The sequence below is a fragment of the Mixophyes fleayi genome, chromosome 7, assembly GCF_038048845.1.
Source record: "Mixophyes fleayi isolate aMixFle1 chromosome 7, aMixFle1.hap1, whole genome shotgun sequence".
Lineage (NCBI taxonomy): Eukaryota > Metazoa > Chordata > Amphibia > Anura > Limnodynastidae > Mixophyes > Mixophyes fleayi.
This window is the reverse complement of record NC_134408.1, coordinates 71704051-71718656: the sequence shown is the minus strand read 5'-3', so window position 1 is coordinate 71718656 and position 14606 is coordinate 71704051. Positions and strand designations below refer to the sequence as shown.

Genomic DNA, 14606 nt, shown 5'->3' with positions numbered 1-14606 from the left:
GCCCTTTCACGCCGTAGCGTGACCTTGTACGTCGTAGCGTACCGTACGCATCTTTTCAGACAAAGACAACCAAGTTTGCTCGACTTTAATTGAAATGACTTTATCCAATTTGCTGACTTCGACACCGTGAATATGTTTTGTCCCTCCATCAGATCCTTTGTGGCCCTATGGGACCTTATTTTAGCTCTAAACAGACTGTTGTCTGACACTTTTGAGGTACTCCAAAAAGTTTCATTGAGATGGATACTGAAGGTGATTTTTCTGGTAGCAATTACATTTGCTTGCAGAGTTGGAAGTGTCAGGCATTGTAGTGCTAGGAGTCTTTTCTCAATGTCTATATGGATGAAATGGTGCCAACCCAGAATTTCTACCTAAGGTAGTGTCTGTTTCACATTAATCAGGAGGTTGTACTGCCATCTTTGTGTCCACAGCCAAAAGATGGAGAAACTGAATTAACTGGACTTCATTAGATCAATTTCCTTATCTGTCCAGGATAACAGTGTTCAGAAACGCAAAGCAACTGTTTCTGATTCTGTCTGGGCCTAGGAACGGATATGCTCCTTCTAAACAAGCCATTTCAAGATGGATCGGGGAAGTTTTTATACAGGTATACAAGAGTAATGAGAGTAAGGTGCCAGAGTTACTCTGTGTCAAAGCAACGCAGGGGCAAAATGGTGGGCAAACAAGGCTCAGGCTTTCGCAGTCAAGAAGCTGGACGTGGACTAGTGATTAACATCAGATTCTCAGTTTGTGAGAAATTGTCTCAGTTAAGCCACAAAATTTTCATTTGCAGCACATTTGGCTGCCTGAATCTCTTTTGTGGAACTCCCTACTGAATTGCTGTGGTACATCCCAGAGTTATGGCTGCCATGGAGGATTAAAGATGAAAGTAGCAGTTTATGCTAATAAATATTCCTGAAAGTATCCAGTTAGCTTAAAAAAAAAAAAAAAAAGTGTAAACTCTCAATGAGACTTACTAAGGCTACTCATTGCCCTGTTACAGATACTCAGCATGCATAAATAATGACCAGTATGATACAGATTCATAAACAATAGATAATATATGCAGCCCCAACTTAAGTACTTTCTCTGGGCACCCACTGAATATTAAACAGACTTTTATGGTACTGGTGACAGGTGTTTGTATGCTGCACTCTTAGGATAAGGCTTGTAATTGTAGGAAAGGGAGTTAACTTTGTATATTTTGTGGTTACATTTCTGGGGGGTAAGAGCTGAGGATGTGTTGCTGCCCATGTTATGGCAGGTGAATTAAATTAGAAAGTGTTTTATAGTGTAATGTTATTTCTATTGACAGTGTCTGAGCAGGTGGGGAGGGTTTGCTGAATAAAGATTGGTAGGGAGAGCATGTAGGCAGTGGTGTGCTGAAGATTAAGCTATGTAACATGCAATAATGCTAGATGGGAAGTGTGTTGTTATTGGGTGTAGGTGATGTTAGAGAAGGAGAATGTCAATCTATATGCTAATGTGTTCATGGATTTTCTTTTCTTTTTTGTTCCTACATCTTTGCTAATTTTGGTTTTGTATATGGATTAGATGAGATTCCACTGTGTTGTTACAATGATCTTCTGTTTTCTAACAACTCTGTTACTTTCAATGCTTTTGCTATATTACATAATTGGGCAAGCTTATTTCATACCTGTTTTGAGAGCTTGAAAAATACCCATATATCTTCAACATCTCCTCTAAGATTAGATAACTTTTACAGAGCACTGGAATTCCGAGGACATGGGCCTCAACAGACCATCTTTCTATAGTGTGGTGAGTATTTTAAACTATAGGCAACAATTTTATGGCTCTATTATTTGCATTTGTTTGAAAGTTGACTCGTAGGTATCCCTCATCATTTAGGTTTACTAAAGTTTGAGAATCAGTCTGCATAGACATCACCACATATGATCTATGAATAAAATAATCTGGCAATTTAAAATCACAGGACCAGATTACCAAAACAAAGCAAATTTGAGAATTCTGGACAAAATGTGTCACTCCCCTTTTTTTATTTGCTTATCAGATATTCTGTTTTGTATTTTAGAATAATTTACCACAATCCTTTTAAACGAAAAAAGCAAAACATGTTGCTTGTATAGTCTTCATCTATTGTATTTTGTTGATCCTTATATAAATGTGTGTTTTTCTGTAGGTGTAAAGAATTGATTTTAGCTACTTCAAGAGCCTTGTTTGACCTTATTGATGAAAATACAAGACAGGTTAGTCGTATATTTCTTCATTTCTTCTTTTAGCTTTGTTGGGGATTTTTCATCTTCTAGTGCACTATTAAATTTTGTATTGCATAATATACACATTATTGTACAAATAGTTGTATATTAAATATGTACACAAACCATCCACATTACACAGGAGATTTTAGAAATTTTCATTCATATAAGCAAAGATTTGAGGACAATAAGAGTTTTGTGCCACTTGGGTACATTTAAAAATGTAAGCTTGAAAATAAATGTTTCTGATTGGTAGTGGCCATATAAGGGGTAGTACTTATCCAAGTGAAATTTTACTGCTGAGACTATACAATTAAGGTACTTTTAATTTAACTATAAAACTACTCTTCACAACTACAAATTATTTGGTGCATATTCAATTGTTTGAATATCCCGCGGCGTTAAATCTATTACCATTATTACGGTAATAGTAAGCTGGATTTCAGCTCGCGGCTCAGGGAGCTGCGATCTGAAATCCAGCGAGAAAACTACCGTAATAACGGTATTTACACGGACTATTACCGCAATAACGGTAATAGTTCGCGTGTCGCAAGATTTTTGGCTATAACGTCAACAATTGAATATGCCCCTTTATGCTTATTTGTGCTTATTTAGCTGGACACAGAATCTACCACTCTTCACTTGTATTCCTTTAATCTGTACTTTCTTTTTCCCACATTCAACATTTTGTGCCATTCTTCCCCACCTCTTCCTACTATAACTACTTCATGGCCATTACCAACCACTACACGTAAGACTAATGCAATAAGAAATTTGATTTCCTTGCAACAGATTACTTTCCCAAATATTGCCATCCCACTCTACCAGACTAACTCCTCTTTCCACAACTCCATAATAAAATAAAGTAATGACGCTGCTTTTTACCACTGAATATCGATCTTCTTTGGCTATATTGTTTACACCTCTGTTTTCTATGTTGAAGGAGTAGGTAAGATTTGCAAGTACTTAATCTACAAGTCATTCACAATTTTTGCCCCGTCCTACATATGCCAGCTAATACCAAATAACTCTGCCAAAAGGGCACTAGAGTCATCCCAAAACTTATTGGTCACGATGTCTATTTTCACACTGATGACTACTGTAATACTCTAGCACCAATCCTATTCTGTGTGCCTTTCTCCCAACTTCTTAACATTTAAACAGTTGCAGAAAGGCAGAAACACCATATTCTGATTATTGTTAGCCCCCACCACTCTGTAACAATTTCCAACCACCACATTTTATGCAGCTTCCTCTAATCAGCTAACACCATATCTCATTTGTTGCGATTGTAAGCTCTCATGAGCAAGACCCACTTTATCTTAAGTTTTTTAAAATATGGGCATTTAATGTGTTAAATGAACTTGTAAATAGGCAAGGCAAAATCATAAAAGTGCATTTTACATTCTTTAAAAAAAATAAAATATTTTTCTTAATATTAGAGAGAAAAACGTGTATCTGTTTGTGTGGATGAGATATTTACTAACCATCATTACTGAAGGAATGCCCTGTCTGTGCCAAAAAAAGTTATCTAAAATTTGATTGGGTACAATACAACATGAACATTATTCCTGGCAAAATTGATGCAGCACAAAAATGCAATAAAATGCAATAAAAGTTTGGCACAGGCCCTTGGCAAAGATGTAATGCAGAGTGATGCCATTCAACTGTATGGAAAATATCTACAGTTGTACTTCATATATACTGTGATAATGTCTAGTATTAAAAGTAGAAGATGGAATACATTTTTCTAACTAGCATTGTTTATGAAGTTAGCGGCATTGCATCTCAACATATGAGTTTATTAGAAAAGAAAAAAAATTGTAATTCAATTGCAAGGCATTATTGCTGTTATGGCCTGCTTGTATAGCTTATGAAGTTTAACTCCAATAGATTATTGTATAAAATATATATAAAATGCGGGATTTCAAAAAGTGGACTTTAAACTTTGATGTCTGTGTTGGTGGTCAACGATGTTTATTTGGGCATTTATTTACTCCTGAATCTGAGTATTCTTACCCATATGTGCATTTGGTTACTGTATTTGATTTCACACATGCCCATGCCCCATAATTGTTAAATTAACACTTGCTTTGTTGTGCTGCTCAGATCAATGCCTTTGGAAGTCAGAGTTAAACAAATAAAAACTGCACGGATAATATATGTTGCATCTCTCTTGATGTTGCTTTATAATTCAAATACCAAATTCCACCTAGAATTTGGCGAGTTAATAATGTTAACTTAAATCATGACTCTTTATATCTGTATAGTCTACAGTGATCCCATGCTCCTTGTATACTAATGAATTAAATTAATTCAGGCGATGTTGGTCTTGATGTCCCTTCCCTGTGTTAATCACTTTTTCCTTTGTTTCCTCCCCTTCATCTCTCACAATGGGTTAATTCTCTAAACAGCTGACTAGAGACCGGAAAAAGAATAGGGTATATAAGGTGACTCCTCCTTCACTCTGTCTCTTTTGTGTCTCTAAGCTGAATAAGGAGCTTTTCTAGTGTAGTGAGTCTATTTTATTTTAGATAGGTGGGCTTACCTGGGGCACTTCCTGTCTACCCTTTGAGTAGCAGCAACTGGCTGCTGCAGTATATCATCTGTTTTGTTGCAGAAACTGTACTGACATGCCGGCCCAGCAGTTATGTCTTCATGGAGGTGTGGCTTCCGCACTCATGCGGCGGCCATCTGGAAATGGGCGCCGGAGGGGTTAAAGCTCTGGCGCTAGGCTCTGTGGGCATAAGGAAGTGTTTTAAATGTTGTAATTAAATAAATGTGTTTGGAAATGTGCGCTGCAGCGCTGGGAAGGTAGTACCCACCGCTGCAACATGTAAGGGGTTAAACTCTGGCGCTAGACGCAGGGGAGTGTATAAATGTAAAGTGTTCTAATGTTGTAGAGTATTAATTATATATTAAACGTTTTGGTGTGTAGGTGCTACAGCGCCGTTAGGAGTTAATTCCAGAGGGGTTAACTCCTGGTGCTAGGCGCCGGGAGTGTAACTGTGTATTTTAAATGTAAAATATGTATAATGTAAATATAAAGTGAATGTATATGTGTGTAATAAAATAAAAGTACTTGCCCTGTCCCTGGTGGTCCAGTGGCGGCTGCAGCCCTGGATCCTTCACCCCCCGGCAGCCAACTCTCAACTTCAACTTTCACACCAGCCTCCTGGAATCACATAGATTCAGGGGGTGCAGCGCCTCCTGGTGTTCCAGGAGGTTAAGCCGCATTAGTGAGCTCAAAGCGCTTTAGCTAGTGGCAGGTAGGGGGTCTCTCTCCCTCTGGTACTATTTTTGGCAAAGGGGGAGAGCCAGATCCCGGTTCAGGGTTCCTGGAGGTAGTTTTCTGTGGGAGATTTAAAAAGAGAAATGGATTTTTTGTGAGAAAATTCCTCTGAGTCCATCTGGGGGACACTGCTTACCATGGGGTTGTGTGAGGGAACGTGGAGAAGGCACTCAAGTAGTTAACTTTTCTGCTGACAGGTTATATCCCGTCTGCAACCACGTGTGAACTTTAGTGTGTAATGCAAATGTCCGAAGGAAAGGATCCCCAACACCTATAGAATAACCACAGAAGAGCAGAAGGGAGGGAATGCATTGGCCCTCAGATGGACCCGGAGAAATTAATTTAATGTAAGTAAAAAATCCTATTCTCTTATCTCCACCTGGGGGACCCTGCGTACCATGGGGACGTACCAAAGCAGCCCCCTAAGGGAGGGACCACTCTGACAGTCCGGTCCGCAACACTTGCTGAAACTGGGTGATGCAAACACATTAAATTGATAAAACCTAGTGAAGGTATGGACACAGGACCGGGCGGCTGCCTGACAGAGCTGATCCGCTGAGACCCCGTTATGCGCAGCCCAAGGAGCTGGTGGAATGGGCGGCAATACGACTAGGCGCAGGCCATTCAGAACTGCTTCATTGTGGACGTAATCCACCTAGCAATGGTCTGGTTAGAAGCCGGCCATAAAAAGACGGAGCTGTTCTCAACACAGCCCTGTCATTGTGTAAGATATGATAGGGGGACTGATAAGAAAGGGCCCCAAGCTCAGACACCCGCTGCGCAGAGGAAATGACCAGGAGAAATACCACCTTTCACGTAAGGATCTACTCTGATGAACCTATTCGTTCAAAGGGAGACCTCTGAAGCATGGTCAGAACCAAGTTTAGGTCCCAGGCAGCCGAAGGCGTAATATAATAGGGCTGTATATGCAGGACCACTTGAGGATGGTTCTTACTTCCGGAATATCAGCTATTTTCAGTTGGGAAAAGAAAGATAAGGCTGACACCTGGACCTTTATGGACCCAAGTCGCAGACCTGCATCCAAGCCATCCTAGAGGAAGGCTAGGATAAGGGAAGGTTGAAAATTAGTCAAGTGGTAGAGTCTTCGTTCGCACCACTTAATGTAGGTATGACATACTCTGTAATTAATGTGGGCTGTGGTCAGTTTCCTGGCTTGCAGCATGGTGCTTACCATTCTGGAGAAATGCCCTCTGGACCGCCAGAGATTGGCCTCAAAGACCATGCCATCAAAACCCACAGAGGTAGGTGTTGATAAAGAACGGGGCCCTGCCATAACAGGTTGCAGAAACCTTCTTGGAACTGCTACCCTACTTAGAATGTCTGTGGCCCCGATGTGTCGGGGCCAATCGGGAACCCCCAGGCTCACCAGAAGCTGTCCTAGAAAGGCCAGCAATGGAAAGTCCCTCTGCCTGCTAAAGGGGCCCTGCAGGAATTAATGAGACTAGGCCCCCCCGGGGGATTATCTATAGAGTGTAAATTTTCATGCCCAGCCATCTCTTGAGGAGAGGTCTGAGGGGCAAAGAGAGTGAAGGAAACCTGCTCCCGGCCATATTTCGGCAGATGACTGCTGAAGGAAGTAAAGCGACAGACTGGCTTCAATTTAGTGTCATCATTATGTGAAAAGAACAAGGAGGGGGGGGGCAACCCTAGAACAACAGCTATGCTGACCCCCGGAATGAACACCCAACTTTTCAAGTTCTGGGGGGTTGCCACTCCAAGAATTATGACCCACAACAGGCGCCCCCCTACCCCTACGGTCACGGAGAGGGGAAGGGTCCAGTCAGGCTGCCGGTGTGTCCATGAGCCTGTGCTCTGGATGTTTTGTAGAGAATAGGGCTCTCTGGGATTTACCTCTGGCCACAGAGGACCTGCCCTTAAAGTTTTGGCCTCTTGCCCCCTAAGGGATTGGTGAAAAGACCTTGGAACCCTAGGTTTAGAGGTACTCACCGGACGAAAGGTACTTTTACCTCCTGTGGCCTGAGATATAATATTATCTAATTCTGGGCCAAAAAGAGCTGAGCCCGAGTAGGGAAGAGCCTTCAGAGCTTTCTTTGACTCTGCAGCGGCATCCCAGTTTTTTTGAGCAGCCTCATACAGGTAACCAGAGGCCTCCTTTAAATGTAGAGCCAGGGGAAGAAGATAGGAGTCTATCTATCTATCTATCTGTTTGTCTATCTGTCTGTCTATCTTTAAAACTGAAAGACGTTGTCCATTTAAAATAGAAAATGACAGCAGATTTAGTGTGTAATTGACGCTAAAACACATTTCTAACTCTCCTAATATAGTACATCTTCCTAATATAATTAAGCATACAGACCTGCTCAAAAACGTAGAATAATTAAAGAAGTTTTTTGCCATTGGGAGGTGAGAGCTGCTAATGTGTGTGTCTATAGTGTACACATGTAACTAGTGGTTTCCTCTACCAGTGTCGCTGTATTACACAACAGTTATCAAATTTAGCATTAATGATGCATTAATCTGCCAATCAAGAGTGGAAGCGGGCTATGTATATGGCCATAGTAAACTCATATAAGTACTGGCTCTGCTTGCCATTGTCCAGTCTAGTACATAACTGTTTTCTTGCTCTGAAATATTATTCCTTTGAATGCCTTGAAAATGCAAGAGCGCATTTTTGTAAGTTTATGCTAATAAGAGGCATTTGCACTTTTCTTGCCTACCCATACTGTATGATAACCACCAAAAATTAAGCCATATGTGGGCACTGGTTCCAGTTCAAATCAGTCTGTCTATCTTCTATCTATCTACCAGCTGGTCAGCCCAGGTCTCCATTGCCCAGGCGACCCACGCTGAAGACAGCTTTGGTCTCAGTGAGGCACCTGCCGCCAGAAAGATGGATTTAAGAAAACCCTCCACCCTGTGCTCAGGGAGTGCCTTAGAACCCAGCATTGGGAGAGTAGTATGGCGGGCCAACCTGGCCACTGGCATATCCACCTTTGAATCCTGTTTCCAGCGGGCCACTTCGAACGCCTGCAGGGGATAAAGGACTGGAAATCTGCGTGGTATAACAAACTTACGATCTGGCTGCTTCCAAGCTGACTCCACTATCTCTGTAAGTTCCACTGATGCCGAAAAACAGACATGACGTTTCCTGTACTTAGAGGCTTAGGTCTGACCAAGGTTCCTATAGATCCAATAGATTCAATGTCTGGCGACTGTAGACGGTCTTTTAGCTCTTGTAACTTCAGGCGAGAGAATGGAGATCGGGACTTTACAAAATTGTTCCCTTGGGGTACTTGAGGAAATTCTATATTGTAGCCCTTGCTGACTACATCTTGAACCCACTGCTCTAGAGTGGTTAATTTCCAGACCTCTGCAAACGTTTGCAATTCTTCATTCCACAGGAATAAACAGATCAGATAGCATAATTGTCATTTGCTGTCCTGGCTTCCCTCTTTTATCTCTAAAGTGCCAAATGGACAGTAAGGGTTATCAAACTGAATAGAATACGGTTTCCCAGCCCTTCAATTACAAGCTTCCATGAATTGTTGTCTACAGAAAGAATATGAAAATCTCCTTAATTGATTGCTCTTGTGGCAAACGATTAAACAAAATTTCCAGTGATCTTCTGAACCAACAAATCAAGTTTTTGTCAAAAAAGTAAAAGTTGCTTCAAATGGGAGCATTGCTAAGAGATTTTTCGCCACCACTGCTTCAACTGGGGGATTTTGAATCTGAATATAGCCTACTGAGCCAACTTGCACTAACAGGAGATAAATATACTGTAGCATGCAGCAACAACCCTTGCAATCCACACATGCAAACAAATCAAACCATAGATGTACATAATTTAAGGTTTGTGTCATGTGAAATGACACAGGGAAAAAGTATTGAACACATGAAGATAGGGAGGTGCAAAAAGGCATGGAAAGCCGACACCAGCTGAAATCTATTGGAAATTAGAAAGCAATCCTGCCAGCTGGTTCAGCCACAACTGATGTCCTATAAAAAGGTGTCTCATTACGAAGGTGTCACACAAGAACCATCTCATGATGGGTAAAAGCAAAGGGCTCTCAAGACCTTCGCTACCTTATTGTTACAAAACATACCGATGGCATTGGTTACAGAAGGATCACTAAACTGCTGAAAATTCCAGTGAGCACTGTTGGGGCCATAATCCGGAAGTGGAAAGAACATAATTTTACCATAAAACGGCTACGGCCAGGTGCACCTCGCAAGATTTCTGACAGAGTAGTAAATAAAATTATCATAAGAGCTGTCAAAGAACCAAGGACCACTTGTGGAGAGCTTCAGAAAGACCTGGAACTAGCAGGTACAATTGTTTTAAAGAAAACCATAAGTAATGCACTCAAGCACCATGGCCTGTATGCACTCTCACCACGCAAGACTTCTGTGCTGAAGAAAAAACAAGTTAAAGCTCGTCTAAAGTTTGCTGCACAACATTTGGACAACCCTGTGAATTACTGCGAAAGTACAGTGTGGCCAGATGACCGCAAAATTGAACTCTTTGGATGCCATAATACACACCATGTTTGGAGGAGAAATGGCACTGCACATCACCCCAAAAAACACCATACCGACAGTGAAGTTTGGAGGTGGGAACATCATGGTGTGGGGCTGTTTTTCTTTACATGGTACTAGCATGCTGCATATAATTGAAGGAAGGATGAATGGAAAAATTTACTTTTTATACTGATTTGGACACAGACTATTTTTTTAGAATCAGGATGCAATGTGTTTACACAAACATGGATATACATGCGCTGCAAAGCCAACAATATTTACACTTTTCTATGAAATTCTAGAGATACTGTGATGTCCTGCATCTTGGTTTTCAAATGCAGACAATCTAGGAGCCAGTCTTAATTAAAAGTTCCTGCCTTCAATTTTGGACCTTCACACCTCAAAAGATCTAATTAGCATGGGGCCCCTCTTCAGACAATCCAAAATACACATTCCCAAAGAAAGGTACAAATCCCAAACAAGCCACTTCCCCAAATCACAACACACACAAGACTTCCATCCACAAAGGCTATTGAAGCATGCAGTGATTACTCCCATTTTAAAAAAACAAAATTCTGACCCTAACTCTCTTGCAAATTACCGCCCCATCTCTCAGCTCCCATGCCCCTCCAAGCTTCTCGAGAGAATTGCCTACACACGCCTCACACACTTTCTTACAGCAAACAACTTTTTGGATCCTCTTCAGTCAGGCTTTCGCTCTCAACACTCCACAGAGATTGCGCTGACCAAGCTTGTCAATGATTTGATCACAGCAAAAAGTAATAACCATTACTCTCTTCTAATTCTCCTGGATCTCTCTGCTGAATTTGACACTGTTGACCATTCTCTCCTCATACAAACGGTACAATCCCTAGGTCTTGAAGGCACTTTCCTATCCTGGTTCTCATCTTACCTATCTAATCGCTCTTTCAGTGTTCATTTCTCTGGATCCACCTCTGCTCCGCTTCCTTTATCAGTAGGAGTACCACAAGGCTCAGTCCTAGGTCCTCTGCTATTCTCTATCTACACCACTTCTCTTGGAAAACTAATAAGCTCCTTTTGATTTCAGTATCATCTCTATGCGGATGAAACACAAATTTATCTATCCTCTCCTGATCTTTCACCATCTGTGTTGTCTCGCGTTAGTGACTGTCTTTCTGCCATTTCATCTTGGATGTCTTCTCGCCAACTTAAACTCAATCTTTCAAAAACTGAATTAATAATATTCCCACCCAAAAACAAAAGCTTCCTGCCTGACATTTCTATTTCTGTTGATAACATGACCATAAATCCCACCCGCTCGTTGCCTAGGTGTAATCCTTGACTCACAACTGTCGTTTATTCCCCACATCAACCCTATATCTAAATCATGTTACATACACCTAAAGAACATTTCCAGAATACGCACATATCTGACACAAGACACTGCAAAAACATTAATTCATGCACTCATCATCTCCCGCATCGACTATTGCAATTCCCTCCTTACTGGTCTTCCCAAAGTCAGACTTGAACCCCTACAATTTATTTTGCACGCAGCGGCTAGATTGATTTTCCTTACAAACCGTTATTCCTCTGCAGAGCCACTCTGTCAATCTCTACATTGGCTGCCTGTATTTCAACGAATCCAATATAAAATTCTTCTACTAACATACAAGGCCATGAACACAATTGCACCGACATACATTTCCTCACTTGTCTCAAAATATCTCCCAACTCGAGAACTCCGTTCTGCCCAAGATCTACGTCTCTCTTCCACTCCTCCCATTCCCGGTTACAGGACTTTTTCCGGGATGCACCCACTTTGTGGAATTCCCTCCCTCGCGCAGTAAGACTTTCCTCTAGTCTTCAAAGCTTCAAGCGTTCTCTGAAAACCCACCTCTTCAGACAAGGTTATGATATTCCTCAACCACCATCTTAAGCTACCTAGATTACCCTATTACCACCCTCTACACTGCTAACGCAAGACAACAACCCTCTGACCAACATTGCCACACACACAGCCCAGTCAATAATTTTACCTTTGCATTCTAGCTGGTCCATTGTGCAATATGATGTAGCACATGCCCTTGTGTTTCAAACTCCCATTGTCCTATAGATTGTAAGCTTGTGAGCAGGGTTCTCTTACCTCTCTGTCTATATGTACTACCCAGTATTGTCTTATTAATGTTTGTTCCCAATTGTAAAGCGCTACGGAATTTGCTGGCGCTATATAAATAAATGTTGATGATGATTGTATCACATCTACACATTAAGAAATAATGCATCTCCTCTAGCAAGATTAAACAAGAAACGAATGTCTTCCTCTGGTCTCAGAAATTAAAGATTTCCCTTACCAAAATATATACAATATCAAAAATAAGTGCATGTGCAATTATATAAATAAGCGCCCTGCGCTATTTCCTTTAGATAAATTTATGCCAGTAGTTATTTATCAGTGATCCAGTCACATACGGGCAGGATGTAAATATTCCCACAGGTTCCTTTCCTCCCCATTGGTTTAATGTATAACAGGATACTAATATCACCCAGTACAGTTAAATTGCCAGGTAAATAATGTTCTAAATTGATCACCAGGTGGCAACCAAGAGTTAAGTAATTTCTAGGATAATATATTGAAGTAATTAGATAACAAAATAATCTAGAGGGCAGTAGGGAAGCAGATAGTGTGCAGTATACTACAACGCGCAATATAAATCTCTATCTAGTCCACTGCGCTGCGGATAAATTTCTTCTAAAGTACTGTCAATCTCAGTGCATTGCACATCTATAACTGCAGAGCGCATGTATATCTAGCCAAGTGCCCATCTAATTCTCTGCAGTATCTGGAAGTAATGGTTCTCAGTGGAATGCATAGGATATAGAGAGATGCACTCTGCCAGAGACATTCAGAAGTAATTTGCAGCACACATATGAGGGAGAGACAGCAAGCTGACTGTGGTCATCTGATAGTGGAGACTACATGGCAGCATGTGGACACAGAGAACACTCCTGGGAGATCTCCATTGGAAACCACGAGATAAACTTCTGTCCACTAGGAAAACCACCAATAGCTGGACTTTGGGTAAGACAGCACAATTTACGTTTACAATTTAAGGGACTAATAGAAGTCGGCTTGTATGATACAGATCCATTTATTCTCTTATTGTTTCGATGGAGAGTCTCTGAGATGATTCTATTCAGATTGTTCATATTGACAAGAACTGGAAGCTGGTACGCAAGGGGTAACATGAAAGAAAAGCTGCGGTTCGGTGTGACATGAGAAAGAAAAGATTGTGTGCAGGGGGTGACAATTGAGAGAAAAGCAGGGGTGCAGGGTGTGATGTGATAAAAAAAAAGCTTGAGCACATAGGAGTGACGTGAGAGAAAATTTGGTGCTCAGGGGTGACATGAAAACAAAGCTGGTGCGCAAGGGATGATGTGCACCAGCTTTTCTTTCACATAAGTGGTGATGTGAGAGAAAATCTGGTGCATAGGCAGTGACAAATGAGAGAAAAGCTAGTGTGAATGGGGGTAACGTGATAGAAAAACTGGTGCACAGGGGGTGGTTTGAGATAAAATCTATTGTGCAGTGGGTGACAAGTGAGAGAAATTTAGTGCAAATGGGGGTTACAAGTGAGAGAATAGCTGGTCCACAGCTGGTGTGACGTGCTAAAAAAAAGCTTGTGCACATAGGAGTGACGTGATAGTAAAGCTGGTGCACTTGGCGATGGCATGTGTGCATGCGATCACAAAGCTGGTGGGCATTGGGGTATATTTGAGAGAAAGCCATGCACTGGAAATGGAGGGTGCTAGGTTTAGAGATAATCTTAGGAAAAATTACTTTATCTAAACCATAGTGGATAGGTGGGATAGTCATCCAACAGAGGTGGTAGAGATTAGTACAATAGAGCAATATTAAAAATCTTGTTTTTTAGGGATTAAGAAAAATAGTGGAAATTATATGGGCCAAGTTATTCTTAACGGCCGTACGATTCTAGGCTTATAAACTTATTATCAATATTTTTACTTAACAAAAAGCCATGAAATTCCATAGACAAAAAAACCCTACAGTTTAACATGTCCGATTAAGGTTCCTTACACACCATCTAAAATGTCAGAAAACTATTGAAACTCTTTCACTCAAACTCCAAAAAGCAATGAAATTACGACGATTAAGGCAGAAACCTTAATGGACGTGTTACTTGCGCAATACAGACATGGTATGCCATTACATCATGTGGTTAGCTGCAGATTCAGCACTATCATGAAGTGAGATTGCTGTCAATCACAAAATGGTGGAGCTGCTAATTCACAGATTTGTGTTCACTGGAATACACACATGCAGTGTGGGAAATGTTTTTTGGGTGGAGGGATGCTTTGCAGGGATCTTTCGGGAGCAGATACTGTTTGGTGATGAGCTATGTTCTGCAGGTATCTTCTAGGAGAAGGCACAGTCTTGGATTGAGAAATGCTCTGCAGCGTTTTTTTAGTTCTACTTTTTTATGAAGGTGCTCTACTGTCTCTTTCTAACACACGCAGGCCCTAAACTACGATAAAGCTAAACTAAGAAAATGTAATAGTACTGCATGTGT

At 41.1% G+C, this 14606-nt stretch overlaps 1 protein-coding gene across 1 annotated transcript in view; it reads left to right on the top strand.

Moving 5' to 3' along the window:
- The window catches only part of PGAP1 (post-GPI attachment to proteins inositol deacylase 1), a 113030-nt gene that overhangs the window by 76597 nt on the left and 21827 nt on the right, over positions 1-14606 (top strand). The window contains exons 6-7 of the mRNA XM_075179964.1: positions 1727-1779; positions 2162-2228. Coding sequence (XP_075036065.1) covers positions 1727-1779; positions 2162-2228 — 120 coding nt within the window. The remainder of the gene's footprint in view (positions 1-1726; positions 1780-2161; positions 2229-14606) is intronic.